Source organism: Camelus dromedarius, chromosome X, assembly GCF_036321535.1.
Source record: "Camelus dromedarius isolate mCamDro1 chromosome X, mCamDro1.pat, whole genome shotgun sequence".
Classification (NCBI taxonomy): domain Eukaryota; kingdom Metazoa; phylum Chordata; class Mammalia; order Artiodactyla; family Camelidae; genus Camelus; species Camelus dromedarius.
Window position 1 is genome coordinate 102,848,330 of NC_087472.1, and position 27,677 is coordinate 102,876,006.

The 27,677-nt window shown below is 40.6% G+C and overlaps 1 protein-coding gene across 5 annotated transcripts in view; it reads right to left on the reverse strand.

Moving 5' to 3' along the window:
• GRPR (gastrin releasing peptide receptor) overlaps positions 1 to 25,585 on the reverse strand; it is a 169,761-nt gene extending 144,176 nt beyond the window's left edge. For all 5 annotated transcript variants that reach the window (XM_064483381.1, XM_064483382.1, XM_064483383.1 and 2 more), the window contains exons 1-2: positions 24,800 to 25,585; positions 436 to 787 (exon numbers count right to left, since the gene is read on the reverse strand). In XM_064483381.1, coding sequence (XP_064339451.1) covers positions 436 to 787; positions 24,800 to 25,212 — 765 coding nt within the window. In that variant the 5' untranslated portion in view covers positions 25,213 to 25,585. The remainder of the gene's footprint in view (positions 1 to 435; positions 788 to 24,799) is intronic.
• Positions 25,586 to 27,677: the final 2,092 nt, after the last annotated feature.

The window sequence follows — 27,677 nt, forward strand, 5'->3', positions numbered from 1 at the left end:
TTCTTTTTCTTCAACTGGCCTCATTTTCCTGCCCCTTCTGCTTTATCACATGTGGTAACCCTCTTCGTATCCAAGCAATGTGATTGGAGTTCAAAGAAGTCATATCCCTGTAAGCCTCAACATTTTATTTTATTTTTTAAAACAACACTTTTTCAGATATTTCTCAAAAAGAAACCCATACTCCAAATCTTTCAGGTTCTCAACACCTCCTAGCTTAGGTCTTTCATAAGAGAACAGGATTCTGAAGAACACCTGAATCCCTGGTCTTCTGCAGCTAGGCATTCCCATTTACCATCTGGTCGCAGATCACTCACCTCTTCTCATTGCAGAGTCAGGCGACGTGACCACCTAACTACTGGACTTGTCAGTGGAGTCTAAAAGGAATGCAAGGCATCAAATGCCCAAGGAGGAAATGAATCACTCCTAAGCACCCACCTGCTTCTTGACATGTATGTTCCCTTCCACGGGTAGATTGTAAGCACTCTGGATCAGATTTTTGGCAATGAAGTAGTAGTAAACAGAGATGATGGACAGTGGGATGATGTAGAAGACCAGGAAGGAAGCCATGGAGTGGATCTTGGGGTGCAGCTCATTAGAGTGTGGGTACGGGGCACAGCTAATGAAAGTCTGGTTGGTGCTTTCCTCGTGGAAGGGATGTAGGTCAGAAAACACAGCCTCTGGGATGGCCAGAAGCATGGAGATGATCCAGATCAGTGCGGCTTTGAGGCAGATCTTCATCAAAGCATGGGAGGCTTGGATATCCATTGGCCGCACGATAGCTTTGTACCTGGGGCAGGAAAGAGGGAACATTCTGTGTTAAGTTGCCTAGTATTATTGTGGATGCCCGGGCTGGGACTAGGGTGAGGCCAGCTAGGCACCTGAGGTGCAATACTTAAGGAGGTGCTCATTCTCGGGTTCGACTCTGAACTCACAGTTGAGTGTCTCCTTAAATGTTGCACCCCAAGCACCTTGCTCACCTTATCCTAGTCCAAGCCCTGAAGGATGCTGTGCACTTTCTCCAGCAGTAACATTCTGGCCATATTCTCTCAGAAAAGCTGAAGCTCCTTTCAGTTTTCTTCTTAGATCATAGAAATGAATAACAAAGAATGTTTAACAAAGAACACAGGAACAAGAATGTTGGCTTTTTTTCTCTTGGCAAAGCCTTCATTTTGAGTATTCAAATGCAGTTTAGGAAACCTTTAGTCACCAAGTATTTACATATGCCTCTTTTCTTTTTCAAAGGTTGCAGAACAAATAGTTTGCTAAAAAAGTTATACACAAGAGCATCCCTGTAATTGTCAAATTAATCTTCCCCCTGCCCTACTTTCTTTCAGCCTCATCTTCTCTTGCAGTATTTAGATCCTTCCTGGTTTCCATGCTGCTACCTGTGCCCCTGTCTTGGGTTGAGTGCTCTTAGAAGCAGACACTGAGATGAAGTCAGGAGGACAAAGAGTTTATCATTTAGGAATACCAGTGGGGAAAAAGGGAGGAAGCAGAACTGGGCAGAGGGAGCTGTCAGACCCTGATGCAAACCTGACAAGTGTTTGTGACCAGTGAAAGTGACCAAGTTTGCCCAGAAATTTCCCAGATTTAACACTGAAAGTCCTATATCCTGGGAAATTTTTCAGTCCCAGTAATCGGAACAGTTGGTCACCCTACACTAGCCCAATGGGAAGCTCAGGAGCAAAGACTGCCCAATGGAGGAGTCCTATCTTGGTGGAAATGACCAAGCCGGTGTATCACCACCTTGCTTGGTCATTGGTTGGGGCCACCCAGAAACAGTCTGACCTCAGTTACTACCTGGTTCTGTCATTGGGCAGGAACTGCCCAAGAAGAGCATGACCATAGCTTGAAACTGAAGTGGACCCAGAGGAGCTGACAGCTGGAGGTGGTGAGCTAACCACAGTCCCCATAGTTGGACAATGAGTCTGTTCTTCAAGGGAGATCTGAGCAGAGTATCTCCATGTCTGGTACAACTCCCCATATAACACAGAGCATGGTGGGCTGCACACCTATTTTCTGTCTGCTTGTCTGAGAACCCACAAGAGGATGAGCCTCTGGTGGGCAAAGACTGTGTCTTTTTCTATCTTCATATCAGCCGGTACTGTGATCTGCACACACTGTACAAACATTTGCTCAATTGTGCATGAGCTGCTACAGTATGGAATTTGATATGAGTTGGGACCACACAAACATGAGGGTGTTCATTGCTGAAAGTGCTATGTTAACACTGGGTTCTGCCTCTGATACTCTTTTATATAATGGACTTCAGAGACAGAGGAACAGTTATTTCCACTTGTTTCCATGTTAATTAAACCTCCATTGAGTTACCACTCTTGGCTACACCCTGAATCCTCACTCACTTTCTGCCTCCCTCCAGGGAAGGGGGAGTGAGTTATTAAGTGGTGAGTTTAGGAAACAGAACCTGGCATGTGCACTGGGCTCAGCGAGGCCTGTGGCTTATCTAACTGTCCCTGACTAGGGGATGGCACATCTAATATAGGAGATCAGGGTGTCTGCAAGTTCATTACTGCTATGGACCTAAGTCCTAGTTGGACCAGGGTAGATACTCAGTCATCTAAACCAGTCAATAGACTGCCTGGCCAGCTACTAAAGAGTCTCTCTTTCTCGTAAATATTTAAACTAAAAAACTGAGAGGCTATAGTTAATAATCACAGATGCTAGAAATGGAAGATTATGATGTCAAGGAAGATGAATAAGCAAAGTAGGTAGACAGAGAGAAAGAGATAAATGATGCAGACATAAAAGAAGAAGCTGAGATGATGCGGCCCTAAGTCATACAGAGGGTCCTTGGTTCCTGGCCCATGAACTACATTTGAATGTTCAAGAGGTCTCCTGTTACCGTCTTACAATTCTCGCATTCCCTTTTCACTTGAGTTAGTTTGAGTGGCCTCCATTCTTTGTCAACAAAAGAACTTTAGAACAATTAAACACGATGGTCATGTAAGTTATCAGATTTTACTTGCAGGATCATTTTGCATAGGTCTTCCCCCACTTGCTGCCCTCTGAAAGAATGAGCTGTCAACATTTGGTTGTACTTAAGAGAGACTAGTCTATGTCCTGTTTTTAAATTCTCCATCACTTCCCTGCCTCCCTCCTTTCTTCATGCCCAGTCCCAGAGTCTCCATCCATCTGAATCCTATCCTTCCAAATTCCAGCTTCTAAGTATTATTTTGAAGATTTGTTGACCAATCTAGGCCTCCATACTTTCCATTCCTTTTCCCAACCTGTCTAATTTTACTCTTCTCATTTCGTGCTTACCATGCACTATCTTGAATTGTTTGCTAGCTTTCCATGGGCATGTCTTTTCTACCTAACTTTCTTATAAGTTCCTGAGGTCAGAAGCTTACATCTCTTCCCTTTTTTCCATATCACTTAAATGCTCCAGGTCCTCTGTTCTGCATATCACTTATTTCAAATAGAGGCTCAGCAAATACTTGCTAATTAATTGATTAATAACATGTGATTTGCAGATGTGTCTTTTATTTTCAACTTCTCACAAACAAGCAAGAGCAGATTCACTTTCACACACTTAGTAAGAATCATTCTTCCACAGACTGACAAATTCACTCCTCTGATACTATAGGGCTGAAGACAATTGCTTCCCACTTCTGAAAACTTGTGTGCTTCATTTTTCTCATGCAAACACTGCAAAGGTCAAAAACATTCTCTGCGCAAGATTAATGTGTCAAAGGGATTTTTGGCAAGTGGAAGTAGCTGGCGTCCAAACCCAGGGTTGGAAACCTTTGCCCAGAGAAAGGTATGTCTTTTATTCAAATATGGGCAGTTTGTTTATTTTTAAGGATACAGTATTTCAGCCCTTATTTGTCCATAATTACCTACTGAAGTCTGTAGCAATTGTTGAACAAGAAAATTTTAAAATCTCCATTACAATACTAATGCATACACTACCTGGAGAGGACTGAGAAAATGAAATTAACTAAAATGGTCTTGAGGGTAATTGACACACTGTCAACATTTAAATTAGAATCCTAATACCTCGTAAGATTTGACAAGACTATTAAACACTGGCTTTATTCTCCCCTGAGAATAACGCCAAAAACTTTTCTGAAGAAATGTGAGGCAATTATTAACTGGTTTGTGAAATGACTATAATCCAGAGCAGTGGAGTCTTCTCTCCTTTGAGCTCTTACTCTGCAAGTGAAGAGCTTGCTGATTCTGGGTGCTCATCTAACCGTTATCTTTAAGTATGTAACAGATTAGTCATGCCTTTCTGTTCTTCTCTCTGGGCCAAATAACTACAATGTTCTTTTTCACTCCTTCTTAATATACTCCAGTTTCCTCTGGGCTCTACTGTGAACTTGGGAGCAGAGAGATCTAGTTCCTAATGGTGATTCTACATACTAGCTTTATGATCTTAGATAAATCATGGACTCTTTGCACCTAAGTATTCTCACTCCTGGACAGGAGGTAATTCCTGCAACCTTCAATGTAATAACTGATTCAGGCAAAAATGATAAAACCAGAGGGAGAGGCTTTAGGGGAACAAGATATTCACAGTCTCAAAGAGTCTCCCCACGGATTACTATCTAATTACAAAGGGAAAATGTACCTTTATGTTGGGGAGATCCAGAGGTCACCCCTCTCTCTAATCAAGTGGTCAAACCCCACAGCGAACTTCATAAGGCCAAGCAGGCACAAGGTCTGGGGCCCATGATACCTTTAGAGGCTCAGGAAAATGTTTTAATTTCTTTTAAAATCAGAAGAAAAAAATGAATATAATGCATCTTGGATTATATTTATAATTGTGCCAATACAATTATAAAATATGATTTTTAGTATTTTTTATGGATAAGGGATCCCATGAAGGTAAAAGTGCAAAGGGCCCAGGAAATTTGTAAAGCAGCCCTGATCAAACTTAGCATCACCAGTAGCAGGACAATCTGCAATCATGTGCTTCCTGATGCAGAGCAACGGGAAGACATAACATTGCCTAAGCAGTATTCTTGTTCCCAATTTTTCACTTGAATCTAACTAGGAGGAAACAATCAGACAAATCCAATTCTGGCACATTCTACAAGATAACTGGTTTGGATTCATCAAAACAGTCAACACTGTTTTTTCAGAAGAATGTAGGGGAGCTACTATTCTACCTTAAAAGAGATTAAACAAATATAACAAGTAGTCTTTTTCACAGTATTTACATATGTCAAAGCATTATGTTCTATACCCTAAACTTATATAATGTTATGTGTCAATTATACCTCAAAACAACTGGAAAAAAAAAGAAAGATATAACAAGTGAATGCAATGTATACACCTTGATTTGATCCTGGATTTAGGAAAAAGAAAAGCTACAAAAGATATTTTTGGGACCATGGGGGAAATTTGATTATGGGTTACATATTAGATGGTACTAAGGAATTATTGTTAAATTCACTAAGTATGCTAATGGCATTGGGTTATGTAGAAGAGTGTCCTTGTCCTTAGGAAATACACAGTGATATACTTAGGAGTGAAAGTTCAGGATGTTTGGACCTTACTTTCCAGAGTTCAGCAAAATAAAACAAAACACACACACACACATACACACTAGAAAGTGAGAACAAAGTCTAGGAAATGTTAATTGTGGAATGTGGGTGGGTATTATACAGGAGTTTATAAACAGGTTGGGGGGAAACATACACTAAAATACAGAATTTTAAAAAGATGAACTAACAGTAAAATAATTTTAAAATAATATGTTATATATTTTATTAACAGTATACCCTTTTGTCATTGGAAAACTTTATTATAACTATAGTGTGACTGCATGAGTCATATCTGATTAGCGCCTCTACCAAGAATGAGGGAATTGTCTTCTCTGTTATGTTCAGATTGGTCTCTTGAACTCACAATTTTTATATCACCTACAGTCTGTGGGGGTTGGTTTTGCTCTGGTTTGTTTTGGCAGGAATATTTTTAAGCCACTTGTCCATTTGGGGAGGTTAATTATGCACAAGCATGCGTCAGTATGCAATGCCTCTCCATCTTCTGAAAGTGCAGGGAAGAGTAAGGTCACTGTTGATACCTGTACATGGTGGGACCCCTACTTCTGCTGCCTGAACTACGGACGACAAGGGATCGTCTGACGTGGACTCAGTGACAGGGAGAGCTTCAATTTGGATACTACATAGTATTAACTTTTAGTTCATCCTTCTTTTTAAATAAAAATCAATATAAGTAGACATGAACCCCACTTTGGGGTCCAGTGTCCCAGAACACACTTTCCAGAAAATTTAGCAAAGGTTTCAGGGGGCTTTCTAAGGATCTGCAACGAAGACCTGTCTCCGGAGGAAGCAAGCTTTAAACCCAGGGCAGAGGATCTAGATCCACCTTACGAAGTGTAATCATGCCTTTTCTTTTTCTCAGTTTCTTCAGAGAGATTAAGATATAGATCATGGATCCACCCAGGACCACCCCTGAGGAAAGTCCTGAAGTCACCTTTTTGTGAATCAAAATTTCCCCTCCATGGTGTTCTCTTCCCATAGAAGCCCACTGCCTCCCTGAGATCAAACCCTTCTTTGAGGAGGGGAGTGCATATCAGCCATTCTTTAGTATGGACTGAAGTCAATGAGATCACCTTCCTTATGAGAGTCCTACCTCTGATTATGGAAGAAAGGCTCTGTTTCCCAATAAAGGCATTTTTGTTTATTTCTCCAGCAGATGGAGGAGACATCTGGGGGGCAAGGGCTGCTGACAGTTAGACCTGTACATATTTACTTTCTTCAAAGGCTTACTTTACAACTACCATGTGGGAATTTTTTTCTTGTAACAGATTGCAGAGGAATAAGACCATTCTATATCTGGGTTTCAGTTAGATTGAGTCTGTTAAGAACAACAACAATAATAATGCTAAAACTTACTGAGACTTTCTATGGATCAGGTAACTATGCTATGAGTCTTGTTTAAATTGTCACTTTTTATCCTCACAACAATTCTATGGGGCAGGTACTAATATTATTGCTCTTTTACAGATAATGGAACTGAGGCAAAGTAACTTTTCCCAGGCCATCAGTGCTAAGCATTGGAGACAAGATTTGAGCCCAGGCAGGGGCTGTCCCCTAAGTCTACACTCCTAGGCCCTGCTGTTTCCTATCATGATGGTCCTGTGGTTGACCAGGCAATCTGATACCAAGAGGGAGACACCGTTACAAATGGAGATTTTCCTTATAAATGTAAACGTCTCTCATAGGAGGGTAACTGCTACTCAGTTTTTAGATCTTCGCCTCTGTCTGCTCTCTTAAAAATAAGCAGCTTAAAATAATCCTTGGGCCAAAGAGGCACATTTTGAGGTGGCAAATTCTGCTCCCCTTCACTGGTATTGGAATTAAGGGAGAAAACCAAAGAAATGATCAGAATGTCTGCTCCCCACCTGCTGCAGCCATGTTGAAAGTAGTGTATTTCTGGGCAGACCCAAAATTCTTGTTCTCCCTTGAGTCTGTTATACCTAATCTCCTGCCTTTTCACCCCTATATACACATCCTGAGGTTCTTCGTGGCCTGAGGCCTAGAGTGAAGTCTGGGCTCTTTCATATATTCAGAGGCCTCAGGGCCTAAAAAGGCCATCTGAGTGAGACCCTGGAGCAGAGGCAAAAAGGCACCAACCAGGGAAGGACTAAAAACCAAAGGCTGGAAGGAGGCTAGAGAAAGAGTCATTGATGCGGGGAGGGTTTCAGAAGTACAGGTACTGGTTCTGGGATATAAGGGATGTAGAAGCTGACGTATAAAATGGGAAGAGAAATGCAAGCAACTGGTGGACATCTGACGGTGCTTTGGCAGAAAGAGTTGAGCAACTATTGACCCCTGGGCCCAAAATGGGTTTCAGCAGGATGATCTAATTCCAAAGCTCAGCACTAATCTTGTAAGGGAGCCCGTCAGAAGGGGTATAAGCAAGATGAAATATTACAGTTGCCAGTGGGTATGTTTACAATGACAAAGGAAAGCAGTAACCCAGGTAAATTTCAGTAGATGTGCAAACATCCTGGCACAAGTTGTTTGTAGGCCATTCCTCAAAAATGTTATGGAGGGAGGAACATATATTTATAACTTGTTAGACTTTTTCAGCTATTTATGAGCCAGAAAGTTTGAAGAACACTTATAAATCCCATCTGCAAATTGAAGTTAGACACAGTCTGCATTTACTCTACTGCATGGCATAGAAGATACACAGAGAATGGGGAAAAATCACAAAGACAGAAAAAAAAATCACCTATACTCTAGGGTGGAGGGTATAATAGACTCTGAGTCATAAATTATCTATATAAATTGTCATTCACCTCCAGAAAGACCTTGAGACAAGGATTTAGGTGCATGTATTTTATTTGGGAGGGGCTCTCTGGAAGCACAGCGAGGGAGTGGGGAAGTGGGGCAGGGAGGGGATAGAAGGGGACCATGCAGGGCACCTGGAGCACAGGCCTGCTGCGGACCCCCTGAGAGACTGTGGTGAGCACATTCTGGAACTTGCCACCAATGGGTGAAGAGGCTGGGGTTTTTACCCACCAACTCCCATCCCTCGTTGGTTGAAAACTGTCCTGTGGTGTTAATGGGGCACTCCAGCCTGCCCCAAACCTCCCCTTGGCCAGGATCACCCTCGGCCAGAGAAATACAGAAAGTCCAGGTCTGCAAGTGACCTCCAGGGTCCACCAACAGCATCCACTATGTTCTTCTCCTGGTCCAGTCAATTTACCAAACATATATATAGAAAATGAGACAATTTCAGTTTTTAAACATATTTCAAATTATTGGGGATAAAAATAGAAATTCTAAATTCCTAAATTATCTCAATAAAATGCATTATTTTTTTTTTTTCAAAATAAAAATCATGACAGCTCAAAAATACCACCATGGCATATGAATCATTGTGTCTAATTATAACAATTTAACACCACCATATTTAAATAATCTTTTGTGAGAGGTTTTACACATGGGGAAATGGTGACCCAACTGTGTGGCTTATTGAGTCTCCTCGCCCGGGGGTTGATCCTGGCCATGTCAGGGAGGTAACGCCAGTGGTGAAGTAGCCCAGGACAGGGAGAGAGAGGGACTGGATGAAGACTTGGAGCCACACTGTGTTCTACTCCCACTTCCACAATTAGCTATTTGTGTATAAGCATGCTGTCTCAGTTTCTTTTTATTTTTTTAATTTTTATTTAACAAAAATTTCTTCACACTTCTTGTGTGCCTGGTACAGCTCCCAACACGTTTCAAGTGACTGTCCACTAGAACATCAACTGGTTGAAAGGGAGCCCTCTTGGCTCCCTTATAAACATAAACAACAATCATGTTAATGGTACACTCACTCTTTTGACTGGAAATTCTAACAGCTCATAAAGAAGTCAATGTATTTTTTCACCATTATAAAACACATTAGTTTACCATTATAAAAATTACAACACTCCTATGAAATATTAAAAGTAAATACACTTATTCCCTTTTTACAGATTAGAAAAGTGAGGCCTGTAGAGTAATTTGCTCAAAGTCACACAGTTGACAATTAGAAGACTCAGGGCTCAAACTCAGACATCTTATCAATCAAATTCAATGCTTTTGAATTTACCCTCACTATGAACAGTTCTTTATTAAATGTGAACCTCAAAAACATAATAAATGAAAGACAGAAAAAAAGAAAGAGAAAAAATAAAATGAAAGAAAGGAGAGCTATTGTTTGAGTATGGAGTTTCAGATTAGGAAGATGAAAAAATTCTGGAGATGGATGGTGGTGATAAGTGCACAACAACATGAATGTACTTAAGATCACTGAGCTGTGAACTTTAAAATGATTAAAATGGTAAATTTTATGTTATGTACATATTGCCACAATAAAATTAAGAAAGAAGGAAAGGAAGGAAGAAGGAGGGAGGGAGTTTGTAAGTTTGTCATCCTGAAACTTTGGGGGTATCTTCAGAACCAACTGGAAAAGTTTGCTTAGAGTCAGCAAAGACGTCCTCCAGGAAGGCAGTCTAGAGGCAGTTAGTTCATTTGAATGACTTTTTTCAGTTGAAAAATTTAATTAACAGCTCATTGTAGAAATTTAGACAGAGAATTCTTAGAAGAAGAAGAAATCATCCATAAACCTTACATGTGATGTTTTGATGTATTTCCTTCCTATATTTCTTTGTCTTTTATACAGAATCCAGAGCATACAATTTTGTATCTTTTTTGAGGATCTATAGCCTAAGAGCATCTGCCTCAGGATGCCTGTGACCCCTCTAACCAGCAGGGGGCGCTCTGCAGATGCCAGCTGGCTTCTCTGGGCACCATGTCCATTCAGCTCTAAGGAGCCCCTCTAGTCACTAGAGGGTAACAACCCTGCTTTCACAGATCCCTCCTGGGATTAGCTCCAGTGCAATACATCCTGTCTAAATGAAATGAAACATCTTCACTCTTCAAAAACTAGCACTTTTAATAATCAAAAGCATGTCTTAAGCACCTACTTTTGCATGGCCCTGTACTAGGTACAGAAGAGGTCAAAAGCAGCATAAGCCCTGGACACTCAGTGACATCTTCTCTCATTCCATCCTGGAAATTAAAAAGGCTCATGCACCCTGCATCACAGGACTATGAGTTTCTTAAGGGTTGAGTCCATGTCTTGTTCATTTTATGCCTATTCTATTTTTTGAATAAATATATAATGAAAACTAAAAATCTAGAACTGTGCACCCAATTTGTCTGGCCTGTAATGTCTTACTTTCAGACAAGGAAATGGGTTCATGATGCTCAAAATAACCTACATCCCTGCTGACATGCTTCTAGCCAAACCCTCCTCTTAAGTCCACTTGCCTGCCCCAAATCACTCTGGACACCAATCTTATTAGGCTTTTCCCAGGAGATCTCCTGTAACCCAAATACTTCCTACTTCTCTAACCATTTCAAGCCCAGAAGAATCCCTGGGGGTACTGAGGAAATGATTCTCCCTGAGCACAATTCCTCTTTTTAACAATTTTTAAGTGACTTGCTTACATGAGCCTATCATGAAAAGAGCTTAGAGGAGGCAGCACCGTGCCTGATGGTGGAACATTAGAGAAGGTAGTGAGAAGCACATCATCTGTTTCTATCTTTACTTCCCCAACAGGAAGGCTCTGTCCCCATGCCCACCTCCCATGGGAGCTGGAATCCAGCTAAGCCTGGATTTAAAAGTTTCATTTTCTTCATTTAAACAACTGTTAGTGTCACAGAGGACCCAAGGCATGCTGGAAAAGACATGTGGCTTAAAGATGTTGGCTTGACTCAGTTTTTTGATGATCCCAAAGCTAATGTGCCTGATATGATGATGCCTCATACCAGAAAGCATCACACAGCCATATGACCTGTATTTTTATGATATCACCTAGGAAGTCTGTCCTGGCTAACTGGACATGGGTCATGGATTCCCCTACGTCCCACTCTGTTTAAATAGGGAACTCTCTCTGCTAAATGACCACCTCAGCAAGTGTACACAGGCTTCTGTATCAGGGACAGCAAACTAAGGCCCACTGGCCACACATGACCTTCTGCCTGTTTTCATATGGCCCACGAGCTAAGAGTGGTTTTGACATTTTAAATGGCTGGGGAAAAAAATCAAAAGATTTCATGACATGAAAATTACCATCATGAAATTCACATTTCAGTGTCCATATATAAGATTTTACTGTGATACAGCCATGACCATTCACTTACATCATGTCTATGACTACTCTTCTGCTATAATGGCAGAGCTGAGTGGTTGCAACAAGGACCGTACGGCCCACAAAGAGGAAAATGTTCACTATACGGCCCTTTACAGAAAAGGTTTCCTGGCCCCTGTCCTATGTGCACTGAATGTATGACCAGGGCTCCCATTTCTCTTGTTTTCTCCCTGTCCACACCGAAGCTGTTGGTTCCTTCTTTAGACAGAGGAAAGCCCGTCTTCCACTTCACATAGCACCGCCTGTTAGACTCACTAATTTGTGATAATGAAGAGAACAGGCCACTAACCTCTGCTGCTGGTCTTCCAATATTAAACCCTCATGGCTCAGGATGCTAAGTCAACTTATCAGCACATTAAAATACTAATTTAGTATCTCAGGCTATGCTTGGCGCTATGGATATAAAAGCCCCAGGCCACAAAGGATTTAAAATCTAGTTGAGGAAATGAGATATACTCAAGTAAAGCCCTTAAAGAACAAGAGAATGATACTGACATATGTCTATTCCCCTTGGTGGAGCACTCAGAACAGATGAAGCGCTGTCATCATGGTACAGACACGTGAGTACATGTTTGATTAGAAACCTACTTTATATCTAACTACGGAATATAAAACTCAAGTCCCATTTCCTTAACTTGAAGAAGAGGAAACTAGTGCCCATACGGGACCCACAGCCAGTTAGCTGAGAACCAAGACTAGAACCTCTGTCTCTGAATCCAAGTCTATAGACTTCAGATTCACAGGCTTTTTTAAAGCACAAGTGAAACATGCTTGAAAATAAATACTGACTACATTTATCTTCATCCTGTAGTATATGTATGTATTCCTGAAGCCTTCATTTTAACCTTCAATTTCACTTCTGTTGACAATCTAGGAAAGAAAAGATCAAATTCTGTTTTTTCTGCTCTTCTGTGATGTTTCCAATCATTTAAAGTGGTAGGGGAAAAGAAAATGATGAAATTCTTAACAATCTGTCTTGATCACCATTTATTTTAAAAGAAACATGCATTTCCCATATGTTCTCACAGAGAAACCACCGTAATTTTGTTTTTACATAATTTTATATTTTTTAAAATTGTGTTTAAAATAGTTCTCATAACAGAGGCCTGACCCTAGTATGAAACTGCCTGACAATAAAAAGCACCACCACCAAACAGAAAAAAGAAACCTTGAAAAGCTTTAAGTTGATCTTTAATTATTCTATTTATATGTAGACAACATAGAAATAAGTGAGTCACACGGACATATTATTGTCACAGTAAATTCTTCTCACATTGGAAATAAATTCCTTTATTTGCTGCGTTTCGCATTTTCCCCCTATTTCTTTCCCATGTAACCTTTAGCCATCACCACTGGCCAACTGGTCTGAATACAAGACAAAAAAAGAAAAAGTAATAAAGAAGTGAAATTTAAAGAAGTGTACCTTAGCAACCTTTTTGGCCCTGCTGGTCCCATGAAATTTCAGCTGTTATCAATCACTGCGTAACTAAATATTGGCTCTAGCTCCTGCTTATTGGGGCTAAGAGTCCTGGCCAAGTTGAAAGATCCCAGAGGCTTTGATGTACCTATGATACTTGGCAGTGTCCACTGCTGCAGGCCTCAGCTGAGATTCCTGACTTACTCACTTTAAGGTTAGCCAGAGCTCATTTCTCTGAATCTAAATTGCTGATTTAATTTGAGACTCTAAACGCTGATTCCCCACATCTGACTAGGTAGTTGGGTACTCCTCTCTAGAGGAACTGGTATGTGGATAGCTTCGGGGACAGCAGATCAGGTCTTTAAGAAGAGGTGGTACAGGATTCTCCACTTCTGATCATGACAACCTAGCCTGATGCTGACCTACTCTTCTGAAATGAAAAGGTAGACAATCTCTTCCAAAACATCAGAGAAATACCAAGGCAGTAAGGACTTGAGGGACCAAAATCCTAGGGAGAAGGGAAGCACAAAGAGATGAAGCTGTTATTCAGCATCACTTTCCCCCTTACAGCATTTACCAAATTTCAAGCAGTAGCAGAGAAAATGAGAGCTGAGAAGAGCTACTAGCAGTTTCAGGATGAAGAGGAATAATAAATGGAGTTCAGGGCCCACCAAAGAGAGGTGTCCAGGTAACCCCCCCCCCCAGGCTTACAGTTAAGATGCCCAAAGGGGTACACTCTAGCAGTACAGGTGAACCGGAAACAGACCAATTCTCACAAAGACCAAAGCCCAGCCTCCAATCTGCTCAATCCCTGTTTCGGTCAGATGCACTGCCACCTCCTACCTGCCCGGAAGAAGCAAAAGCTAATCTTTTGTGGAAGATAATACCATCCAGAGCCCCAAATTATCTATAATTCTTCATACACAAAATCAGGTAGTCAAACTAAAATTGCTTTGTATACCAGGAGACAAAACAAAATGACCAAAAAACAAGAGAGGAAATATATAAATGAAACAGACTTCTAGAGATTCCACATGTTAGAGTTACCCAAGAGGGAGTTTATAATATATTAGGACTAATTCAAGAAATTAGGTGATAAAATAAAACTAAATAGAAATTCAAGAATTGCAATATCCAATAACTGAAATTAAGAATTAAATTGAAGCTTCAGAAGCAGACTAGACACAGCTGAAGAAAGGATTCATGAGCTGAAAAATGGCCAGACTGAAGTACTGTGAGAAAAACAAATGGAAAATACAGAAAGGTAATAGAAATGTATCGGTGAAATGGTGAAATGAAATTGCGTTTAAAATAGTTTCCGGTCACAGAGGCCTGACCCAAGTATAAAACTGCCTGCCTCAATAAAAGCAAAAACAACCAAAAGGGGAAAAAAACTTGAAAAGCTTTAAGTTAACCTGTAGTTATTCTATTTATATGTACACAGCATAAAGAAGGAGAGGAAAAAAGAGAATGGGACAGAAGCAATCTTTGAAGTTGTAATGGCTGAGAACTTTCCAAATGTGGCTAAAATCTTCAAGTCACAGATTTAAGAAAAAAGCTATGAATCTCAAGCAGGAAGAATACAAAGAAAACCACACTAAGTGCTTCATAATAATGCTGCTGAAAACCAAAGATAAAGAGAAACATCTTAAAATCAGTCAAAGAGGAAAAAAAATCAATAATTTTAAAGGAGCTACAATGAAACTATCTGACTTCACAGTGGAATGGCAACTGCAAAGTGGGAAAGATAAGAATTCTATGCCCAGTGATGATATCCTCCCCAAATTACATCAAATAAAGACAAATGAAACCAGAAAATGTATCCCTATTAGACTTACATGAAGTGAAACACTGAAGGGCAGTCTCTGGGCAGAAGTAAAATGATCTCAGATGATGTCACAGACATGCAGGAAGGAATGGAGAGCAAGAAAAGGTGAATACAGAAATAAATCTAAAGGTAGATATGTAAGTAAATGTAAGTATATGTAAAAACAATTAACATTACGTCTTGAGGGTTTTAAAACATGGAGAGAATTGAAATATGGAACAATAACCAAAAAAAAAAAAAATACAGGAGGGAATTAGAATGAAGTTAAAGTGTCCTATTACCCTTGTCTGGGAAGTGGGAAAGTTCTAATTTACAGTAAAATTTATTAAGTCAAAGGTATGTGTTGTAAACACTAGGGTAGCCCCTAAAAAATATTAAGAGTTTGTATAACTAACAAATTCATCCTGGGGCCCTGGGGGAGGATAGAATCATTAAAATGTTTAATTTATTTAAAAGATGGCAAGAAGGGAGAGAAAAGGGATTATGAAACAGGTAAGACCAACAAAAAATGAATAATAAAATGGTCAGTTTAAACCCAACTATATCAGCAAAATCAAGTTTATCAGAGTGTCTGTGTTTATAGGGCAGAAATCTGTTGCCAAATTACAAATAGCAAATACGTTTGTGTGAAGTCACTCATATTATGCATACCCACAAAATACCAGCATTGATGAAGTTAACTTAAAACTCATAATGCAAAGACATTCATGGTAGAAAGGTTAATGGGCATCATCAATTAAATGAGTATTTAAGATTACTCAAGGTACAAGAAAACTTGAAATGCTGTGAAATTTTACAGCTAGTATAGGAAAGAAACTTGATAGTGGCTTTCTCAGATAATCCTCAACATTTGATAATAGCCCTAAACATTTATATGACATTACCAATAATGAGTTATGAAGCTGAGAGAAACTTTTCAAACCTCTCATTAGTAATAAGTCAATTTGAATCAACCATGCTAGAAGACTGTGTTATCTTTCTCATTTCTCTATATAAAAAGATATCACCCAAAAGGCACATGAAAAGATGCTCAACATTGCTAAACATCAGGGAAATGTAAAGCAAAACCACGATGAGATATCATCTCACACCTTTTAGAATGGCCGTCATCAGAAAGAACACAAATGCGAGGACGTGGAGAAAAGGGAACCCTTGTACACTTTTGGTGGGAATGTAATTTGGTGCAGCCACTGTGGAAAACAGTAGGGAGGTTTCTTGAAAAACTAAAAACAGAACTACCATATGACCCAGCAATTCCACTCCTGAGTATATATCCAAAAAAAGAAAAAAACAAAACTACTAGTTCAAAAAGACACATGCACCCCAATATTCATAGCAGCAATATTTACAATAGCCAAGATTTGGAAGCAACCTAAGCGTCCATAGACAGATGAGTAGATAAAGAAGATGTGGTATATTTGTACAATGGAATACTACTCAGCCATAAAAAAGAATGAAATTCTGCCATTTGCAGCAACATGGACAGTAGAATCTACCAGAATTCATTCCTTCCTTTATTCCTTCCTTCTTATATCCATCCATTCAGGTACTCAACAAACTCTTCTCAAGCACGTACCACAGGTTAGGGACTGTCCTAATGTCACAGAATATGCTAATGAATGCCATAGCCTCCTTTTTTTTTTTTTTTTTTTTTTGGAGCTTATATTCTAGTGTTAGGAGACAGACAGTAAACAGATAAACAAACAAATGAGCAAAATAATTCTCAAGGAAATAAAAGTGGATGATATTTACCCAAGAGAAATTAAGACATCCATCTCTACAAAAACTGAATGTTTATGACAGCTTGATTCATGATCACTCAAAACTGAAAACAACCCTAACACTCACTAACTGAAGAACAGATAAACTAGTCTAGCCATGCAATGGACAACTACTCAGCAGTAAAAAGGAACAGACTACTGATAGATGCAACAACTTGAGTTGAAAGAAGCCAGACTCAAACAACTACAGACTGTGTGATGTTATTCATATGATATTTTGGAAAAGATCAGGGGCTACCAGGGGCTTTATTTTCTGTAAGATTAACTTAGTGTGTAATGGAGGTTAGAAACTAAAGAGTTTGGATGTGGAGGAAATAAAAACCCCTTCTGGGTAGAGGAAGGAGATAGACTACGAAGGGACATAAGAGAACTGGGGGACTGTTCTGTATTTTGATTGTGGTTGTTACCTGACAGTATAAGTTTGTGAAAATTCATAGAAATGCACACCTAAAAGTTTACACTGTATGTAAATTACACCTCAATCAACCTGAAAGAAGGAACTGGATGGTAGAAGAGTGCTGGTCATTCCTTTAGACTGAGTGGTCAATGAGGTCCTCCTACAGAAGGTGACATTCAATGTGTAAAATGAACCAGCAGCCTGTTGGGGGTTACTAGGCAGATCAAATCATTTCAAGTAGCAGCAAATATCAAATGCTAATCTAATACTTAATAACCAGAATTTCAAAGATGACTGTAATAAACAAAATCCCTTTAACTAATACTGGGAAGTAGCAAAAGGAATGAAGAAACTTTTTTCTTTTATTCTGCAAAACATGTGCTTTAATTAAGAGAGAATTTATGCAAACACCACACACCAAGAGGATTTACAAGTGCAAAAATGCAAATTTAGTCTATTTTCAAAGGATGGTATTGATAAGCACAGTTCAAAAAAACTCACCAGGGAGACCTTTCAGTCTCTGCTCTGTTGCATGATTAAGTATGAGCCTTTTTTTTTTTTACCTCCATGCATTTTAAGTTGCCAGAAATGATAATTAATCACATAAAAGTCTACCACTTTAAGAGATAATGTGTGAGAGGGTGCTGCCCTTCTCCCCACAGCCCTCTAACGTCTTGCTGGGAAAGCCCACGTCAATTGCACCTGCCCTCTGACACCCAAGAGGCCGCCAGCAGCTGGGACAGACCCATCACTGTGCGGAGGCACCAGCTGAGATTCCTTCCAGAGACGCAGCATGTGCTTCAGAAAAATCACCCTCTAGAGGAGTCGTGGACTGGCGGCTCATGTAAACTCCTCCAACAGAGAGACTTTCTGGGAAAGATGTTTTACAAGAAATTCAATCGTCCTCTCTTGGGAGAAAGGGCCAGTCTCCCTGGAATCAGTGAAGCTGAGCTTGTAGAACACTAGAGGAGCCTTTGGAATCACTGAGATGATCCCCTCGGAAGGGGACCAACTTGGATTAACTCAGGGTACCTCCCTCAGAACAGCAGGGTTTGAGGATCAGTAGTTCCCACTGAGCAGAGAAGGGAAATGGAATCAGACTCTGTTTGATGGTTTCTGAAGAAAATTTTTCAGAGCCCCTGAAGAAATTGGGACTTGGAGGTCCTAGTCTGACTCTACCCTGAATTTGTGGTAAAAAGGCCAAATTCTATCACTACTTTTGGTCTCTGTGTCAAACAAGGTGAGAAACTGTCATTTAGAAATGTATATTTGGTCATTCAGATGACCAAACATCTATTTCTTGTATGTATTTCGTCTTTGTTCATAGTCCCTGGCTCACAGCTCCTAAAACCCTTGGAATTGCCTAAGTGTGTGGAGAGTGATACAGGTGTCTTTGTTATGTTAATAGAGTGACTTTTGGAAAGCACTCAAAGGGGGCTGGTCACCAAGAGACTCTACCAGGTGATTAGAAGGTTGGAACTTCCAGTCCCATCCTTAGACCTTTTGGGAGGGGGGAGGGGCTGGAGGTTGAATCAATTGCCAATGGCCAATGGTTTAATCAGTCACGACTATGTAATGAAGCTGCCATAAAAACCCAAAAGCACAGGGTTGGGAGAGCTTCCCAGTTGAATACGTGGAGAGATTTGAGGAGAGTGGCACCCCTGGAGAGGACATGGAAGCTTTGTGCCCTTTCCCCATACCTTGCCCTGTGTATCTCTTCCATTTGGCTGTCCTGAGGATAAAAGCACTGTCACCTTTTATAATAAACCAGTGATTTAATAAGTAACATGGTTTTCTGAGTTCTGTGAGTCGCACTAGCAAATTAATGGAACCTGAGGAGATGGGGTTGTGGGAATCTGATTTTTAGCCAGTTGGTCAGAAGCATAGGTTTGTGACTGGCATCTGAAGGGGGTGGGGGGAGTGGAATGCAGTCTTGTAGGACTGAGTTCTCAACCAGTGGGATCCGATGCTACCTCTGGGTTGACAGTGTCAGAAATGAGTTGAATTCTCAGACACCTAGCTGGTATTCTGAGAACTGCTTGTTGGATATGTGGGGAATCCACTCCCCCATTGTTGTAAACTGAGTCTCAGAACACCATTTCCATGGGCTCGAACTTTAAGATGATTTCTACTTGTAGCTGCTGAACTTTATCATTTTGTCACTGCTCAAACATCAACCCAGCTGTAGTTATGGTCATCTTACTAGATGGAAGGTGGGCCTGGGTGTCGCAGCAGGCGCAGACCCCATGGAGCTTCCCACATGATTAAGGAGGTGGAAAGCACATCTATGAAAAGGACCCAGTAGTACAAGGTAGGCTAGATTTGCTATTTAATGAAACTTATAGGCAAAAATATCTTGGGAAGGGGAAAACAGTCAGTGAAAGCAGATCTGGAAATGCTTCAGAGAGGAGAAGGGCTTGAGAGACTGGTAGGATTTGGACAGATGGAGGAAAGAGCCCAGCCATCAGGGAGGGGAAATGAAGTCAAAGAGGGGAGAAGTCAGGCAGCACATGTGGGAGACAGTAAGAATTTAGCTTGAGCAGTGTTTGTTCTGGTGAGTTTTGAGATAGGAAAGTAAAAAGTTAGACTGGCAGATGGCAGATGGCCTGGCAAAAGAGAATGGAAGGACCAGACAGAAGTTCATAATGCAGACCCAGAAAGTGAACCCCACATGCATCCTACAGAGAGTCTCAAAACCTCATCAATGAGATGCCTGAAGTCCCCAAGCCTGTGACTAGTGATTGTATTGGGTTGCCTGTATTCTTCCCTCTTCATCTTTGAGTGTATTCCAATATAAGATACTTTACAGACAGGAAGAGCCTGTGCAGCTGGGATGCATCTGATACTTGCCTATCTGAGGAATTCCTGATACCCTCAATGAAAGAGAGCAGCTAACATGGATCATGGGAAAGAAATTTGGACCCCAAGACACAGAGCGAACTCTCTGCTGCACTGTCCAACAGCACTTTCTGCAATGATGAAGATATTCTGTATCTGAGCTGTCTGACAGAATCACACATGGCACTGAGCACTTGACATGTGGCTGGTGTGACTAGGGAACTGAATTTTTAGTTTTATTTAAATTAAATCTAAATTTAAATAAGCACATGTGATTAGTGGCTCCCATGTTGGACCATGCAGCTCTAGATGTCAGGAAAGGTTGAAAACTACATTATCTCATAATTCCTGCAATGAATTCAAAGAATCTATACTTCAAGAAGTTTCCATAAATGTAATACTTTCCTGTTTCTTTACACATTCTAAATCACAAGGGAGGGGAAAACTTAAGAAAAATCTTTTCCATGGAATCAGGGAAGGATCACCTTACAGTGGACTTTGGTTTTGGGGGGGGGGGTGGTAATTAGGTTTTTTTGTTTTTTTGGGAAGGTACTAGGGATTGAACCCAGGACTTCATGCATGGTAAGTAGGCACTCTACCACTTGTGCTATACCACCCCCCCCCCCCTTTACAATGGAACTGCTAATTGTCTTATAATGGAACTGTCCTTAGGACTTATTCTGTCAGCTCCATTCTAGCAGAAATAAAACTGAGTAATAATACTAAAGCAGACACAATATAACTTGGACATTATATGCTGTTAACATTAAATCCAGCTTTATACTTTACAATTATTCTGGAAAAAACCACAAGCCCTCCTTACCCTTTTCCTGTTAACGGTTCAATTTGGGTCTTAAATTCTATTTACATAATACTTGAGGCACCTAGTGCAGAGATGGGCACCTAGTAGGAAAGACTAGTATGTAAAAAAATCTATCCATCCATCCCAAACATTCACCTATCTATCCAACCATCTGTCCATCCATCTACCCATCTGTTTATCCTCCAAATCGATTTACTGATTCACAAAGAACAGCTTTTCTCTCATTTGCCCAAATAATGAGAGCTTAATAGAGAGGAACAGATTAGAAGGAGGTGACTGTGTGATATATTTTTGAAGAGTATGCTTTCAGATGCTTAACCATAATTTTAATTAATCAATATTTGTTGATCACCCATTTGGTACAAGAAACCATCTGAGGCACTGTAAAACTTAAGAATATATAAGAAATCTGTGCCTTCAACAGTCTTAATAATCTGCTTGAAAAGTCAAAGCAATGAATATATGAGAGACTAAAAGAAGACAAATGAGTGAAATACTTCAAAACAGCAAGATGAAGGATGTCACAAGATAATTCATGTCTCAGATAATGAGCCTCATGTTTAGAAGAGGGTTAGAAAATTTGGGCTAGAATGGTCCAACTTAGGGCTTTAAGGAGAAGGGTTGAGGCAGATTCCGAATGGCAGGCAATACGACAGAAAAAAAATTATAATATTTTAAAATTTGGAAGGACCTTAGAAATAACCTAGCTCAACCCTATTATTTTATAGATGATTCAACTAAGGTCAGAGAGTTATGTGACTGGTCAGACTCCCTTATATGAGTAGTAACGGCAGAAAAATAAAACCTAAAATGTAGGGCTGTTGACACCCATTCCACCCCCATACATCACATGGGATGCAGAGAAGTCTTCTATTTAGTAAAGGAGAAAGCATTCTGGAGAGTGGATGTGACACAGCGTAAGCAAGGGAGCAGAGCCAGGAAGTCGTCAGTATAACCACTGAGTGTGAGGACATCAGTCTGTGTAAGGATGGGAAGAAGGGCGGGGTGGGACTAATAGTGAAGGGGCTTGAATGCAAATCTGCAACTGGTCAATGGTGTGAAACCCAGAATTCTGGTTCCTGGGACTGCCTTGAAGTCTCCCTTTAGTGCCAACAGTATACACTTTTTTAGAAAAATGTTATTTTCATATCAACAAAGACTCAAGTTCACCTGGGAAAGGGAAGGACTACAGAAGAGAGGTTAGGATGAGTACTCACATTGCTGGTCAACTTACTGGGGGCAGGGATGGATGATTACCATCCATCTTAATTCAGTAAATTTAGGATGGGGGCTAAGGATCTGCATATTTTGAAGCTCGCCAATGACTGCAATGGCCATCCAGTTTAGAGGGTCTTCTGGATCACTCTTTCACCAATCTGTCAGATACAGACTACCACTTTGGAAAACTTTGACAATATTTACTAAATACCTGCCCCCTTTGCTCTAGCAATTCCTCTCCCAGGCATATACTCAAGAGAAACACTTATGTTCCCCAACAGGCATGACAAAGAATATCCAGAGCAGGTTATTATCAGCCTCAAACTGGAAATAACCCAATGTCCATCAGTATTAAAATGGATAAACTGAGGCATACTGATACAATGGAATACTACACAACAATTAAAAAGAATAAGCCATTGCTATGTGCACCAGCATGGATGACTATCCCAGACATAACAATAAGCATAAGAAGTATGACTCCATTTATATGAGATTAAAGAACTGGCAAAAATAATATATGATAATTAAACTCAGAATAGTGATTACCTCCCTATGGAGGTGGGTATTAACTGGAAAGGGACATAAAAGAAACTCCCGGGGTGCTGGAAGTGTTCTATATCTCTGTCTTGGTGGTGCTTATGTTGTTATATAGAATATGTGGAGATATATTGAAGTGCACACTTGTTTAGTTAACTGTATATAGATTATACCTTGTTGAGAAGAAAAAATACAGATATTGTGTATGTGTGTGTGTATTTGCCATGCCAACCTCATGAGGTTGTTATAAGACTCCGATAGCTTTTAAAGATGAGATAAGTAGATAAGTATGGTCTCATATATTGTAACTAGCTCAATACCTATTCTTGTTGAAATTGGTGAGAGGCATGACTTATGATTCAGGTAATCTATCAGCTTTTTTAAGCCTTAGCAAAACACAAAAAGTCAGTTATATGGAAGCTTACAGTAATTTCTGAACTTGGGAAAGACATGCAGTAATTATAAACTTACTGAGAACACAACCGAAGCTGCCAAATGGTGCACCCTGGCTTTTGAGAGAGCCTTTCTGCTGATGTGAACTTGGTCTGCTTTGCAACTCCAGAGAAGAGTTCCCTGCAGCTGCATCTTTCCATTGCATGCCCTCACTGTCCTCTCCCCTACCCCTATCTCACCCCAGGAAGATAGGAAACACCATCTGTACCACTGCACTCATTAATCCAGAAACCAAAATCTCATCTTCCCATCAAGAAAATGACCCTCATCCTGAGGTGCCCCCGGCCATCAGTAATGAGCCACAGACCTGCTGCTAGCTCCACAGTTTGCCTGCCCTAGCTCAACAGTAAGACTGTCTGTGGTCATCGTTGGTCCCTGGTGGGCGCATGTTCAAGGTTAGAGCAAGCTAGGGATGAGTGGTAGGAACTGAGAAACCCTGTCCAGTCGGCGCCATATGCAAACCTCGTTCCTGGGCTCTTATTTTTCAGTCTGTGAAAAAGTTGTGTGTGCTGTGCAGTGTACTTCAGGTAGCTAAGTATAAACACATGCCTACAAATACTGATAACACTATCTTTATTTGTCCATTACTCCACAAAGCCAGATCACCTGGGGACTGTTTGTTCCTCTACAAGGTGAGAATCCGGCACCATATGTATTTAAATGTGGGACATTTTCTTCAGAGTATAAATTTTCAAGAGCTGCTTCTGTGCCTTTCCTAGTACACTCTCAGATCCCTGTGTATCTTTAATACCATAACATACAGTTGATTTTCAAATAAAAATTTATAGTCTCTGGTTCACTGTACCACTTTTTCTTAATTTGACCATATGGTCTACGATGTGTCTGGAGTCTCTTCATTCCCATGTCCAAGTTCTAGAGCTCAGAGTACATAAGACATGTTCAGCAATTCATGTGAACAACCTGCAGATACTTCGTGACTGGTTAATTCAAGCAAGTGTTTTTTACATGATAGACACTTGATAAATGCTCCAAGAATAATTATGAATTTTTAAGAATGAATAGATGTGAAATTTTCAGCAATATGTTTACATAAGAAATGTAGTTCACAAATATGCAGATTTTCCAGAATAAAACATTATACTGGACTCTCTCCTCACCCCCAAAAAACCCCAAAGGTACTATATATGGAAGTACATCAATAAAGATATTAAAATTTGAAATCAGCCTTGAATAGAGCTTTCTCAAGAACAAAAATCCAAACAATGCCTGATTTCACTTAAGAAATACTTAGAAAAAACAACACACAAACTATTCAGTTACAGAGAGCCAAACACAAAATCAGCTGTAAGAAAAGTTAAACTGTTTGAAGAAAATGGATTTCAAGGAAATGCCACTTATTTTCTCCTTTTTGTTCTTTCTGAAAGAACATTTGAAGAAGAAATGCAATGGGACTTTTCTATTCTCTGAAGACTCTGAATTGCTTCCAAGAAACGTTTGCCTGGGGTTTAAACTCTACTAGGTGTAATTTTTTTTTTCTCTCACCAATTAATTTTGCGGCGAGGGAGAAGTTAGGAAAAGGCAAGGTTAAATCAATTGTCTCCAGAAAATGCACCTCAATGTTATGCTCCGAGATCTTTCTTTTTCTCTCTTGTCCCCGCCAACCACTTACTTTTCTTTCTTAAACCAAGATGCCAACCACAAGAAGTAATCCTTAGAAGAGAAACATGCTGGGAAGGGAATCAGAGTTTGAGGAAAACCTCCCTTTGTGCAAACAGCCCTATTTGTCCCAACATGGTAGCTCATTTACTGAGGCATCTACCCCTCTGAGAGAGAATGTCACTTTCCTCCGGGACTTACCTGTCTGCCGAGAGAGCAGTGAGTGTGAAGACAGACACCCCCACCGAGGTAAGCTGTATAAAGGGGATCAGTTTGCAGCCAATCCTGCCAAACAGCCATCTGTCAGCCAGGTACCTGCTGGCATCCACGGGGGCACAGGTGACCAGGAGGAGCAGGTCTCCCAAAGCCAGGCTGGAGATGAACAGGTTCGGCACATTTCTCATGGACTTCACGGTACAGAAGATCTTGATCAGGGTGATGTTGCCAACGAGGCCTATCAGAATGATGACCCCATAAATTGCAGGGATGACATAGAGGACCCCTGGGTGGAACCAGTCGTCCTTCATAGGGAGATCCACAGTGTGATTAGAGATATTGCAGTGCACGAAATGGTCCACTTCCAAGTTCAGAAGCACACAGTCATTTAGAGCCATCCTCTAGATTCTCTGCCACCTGAAAAATGCCCTTAGATGCTGTTTCTTAACTTCTGATTTTGCAGTTGAGTGAAGATGAGGGTGAAAATTTATGCTGGGTTCTTTATCTTCTTTCATAAAAAATACTCTGAGTACACAGATACTGTGGCATTCAAAACTGTCACTATTTTGATGCTGGTGCTGCTCTGGTCTTCACATGACCAATGCAATACATCTCTAAATTCAATAAGTTAACAACAGAACAGCAACAAAAATTCAACCCCAAAAGGGCTTAGAATCGAACCTACTCTGTATCAACTCTACCTCCATTCTAGTCTGAGTCTCCCTGGCTGCAGTTTACTAAGAACTTTTGGCCTGCTATTTTCACTCGGCATTTCCCGTGATATTTAGAACCTGAAGGTTTAAAGTGGGTAGAAAAAACTGCACTGAGAAAGCCTCAAATGCTATAGGCAGGAATGCTTTGCACGTCACCAGCTTCATCAGCAAACGGCAGCTCTGCTGAGCTGAGGCTCTGAACAGGAACCAGGGCTACTTACAGACAGAGAATGCCAGCCCCCTGCTGGACACTTCAATCACTGCCTGGTTGCCAGCTCTGCCCAGATGGGAATCGGGAATCGACCAGCGACTGCAGTTCCTCCATCTACAGCTTCAGCAGATAACTTCGGCTTCTCTTTGCAGACGCAGCACCAATGGTAGGTATTTCGCAAGTGCTGCTGCACTCTGTAAAGCACTGAAAGTCTTTCCGATACTAGGCTCTGAATCCAGCTGGGACTCACATCCAATTTTCTCATCTTTTCTTATACATTAGAATGACATGTTACGGTTGTTATAAAATGAGGTCTGTCTCTGAATTAAATGCACACCATGTACAGGGCATCCATGTGTGAGTGGTCCCGCTCAGCCTCCCCACTGCCTATCTGAATAGGGACTGTTACTGAGGACGAATAGGCACAGGACTCCTGCCTTAAACTTTAGCACCTGACATCTGGGAAAACCAGAAGCAGAACGCACATGTGCTCTATCCTATAGATTTGCCAAGCCATTCTCATTCCTTTTACCAGAGAGAAATAAAATCACAAGCCAGCTGTATTCCAACTCTCAAATATCAGTAGTCTTTTGCAGAAGAATGGGTATTTTCCCCCTGAATCTAAAAAGTCTGTGAATTATCACTGTAATGCAGTTATTTGTATTTTTGGATTAATGCTTGCTGTATTTTATAGCAAATTTCCTTCTGAGCTCTGAGCGGGAAATGAACTGGAAAGGAATTACTGATAGAATACTGAGGAATTGGGGAGTGGAAAGAAATAACTGAGAGTTGATAGATGCCAGGAAAGGCTTGAGCCTAGACCTTTAGCAACAATGTATAAGGGTGAATCTTCAAGACTTAAGTGGAGCCAGCTCTTCCAGGGACATCACAAGAAGCCAGTTACTAGCAGGAATTGCCACAGAAGGTTTGGTTTTTCAGGATTCATAAGGAATAAAGAAGCTTGCACTCATCACCATGCCAGGGCCCACCAAGACAGCCTCCAAGTACGTTGTCATGGAAATTTCCAGTGGCAAGTTACAACACTGAGGTGGCCACCATGCTCCTTCCATAAATCCAAGGGTTTGTGATTCTCTCAGCCAGCAGCAGAGAGTCTGATGCTTTGTGCCTGGAGGGGAAGAGCTTCTCAGTGGAGATCAGTATCACCAGTAATGAGTCAATAACCAACCACATGCCTAGTGGCCTTGATGAGTTGCTAGCAGTATAGCTTAATAGTGCAGTACATGGGCTCTGTGCTTAAGTCCTGGCTCCCTCATTCATTACCTTGTCAAGTTACTTAGGCAAGTTACTTGATGCCTTAAGCTTCAAGCTCCTCATCTGCAAAGTGGGGATAAATTTGTGAAGTTAAATGAAATTATCCAAATTAAGACTTCGCAGTGTTTGGAACATAGTAAGTGCTCAATTAACACCGGCTGCTATTATTAACTATTATTATTGTTGTGATTGAAAGAGATTATTTTTGTGATTTTGCTTTGAAGAAGCCCAATAATGTCACAAGAACAATTGACCTCAGATCAATAGGCAAAAGGTCCTATCGTACAGGTGAATCAGCAAGTCCTCCATTTACTTGAAAGACATTTATTGAACATCTGCCAGTTTCCAGGCACTGTGCAAGAGCCTGAGAAAAAGAACATGTTATTATAAGGCCTGCCATGATCCCAGCTACGCAAGCTCAGAGTCAGAGGACCTGGTGTCAAATAATGCAAGAAGGGTTTTCACGTAGATTCTGCAAATGCTTTTCTGTTTGTTCTATACTGGCTTTGTAATTCTGCTTCTTGAACTTGCTGTGGTGGCTTTTTTCTCTGATCATTTACCTTTCTGCCTTTCAGTGACAATGACTGCTTCTGGCATTGTTTTTGTCATCATTACTGAAGGGACAGCCTTGTATGAATTATATCAAAACTCAGAGAAATCCACCACT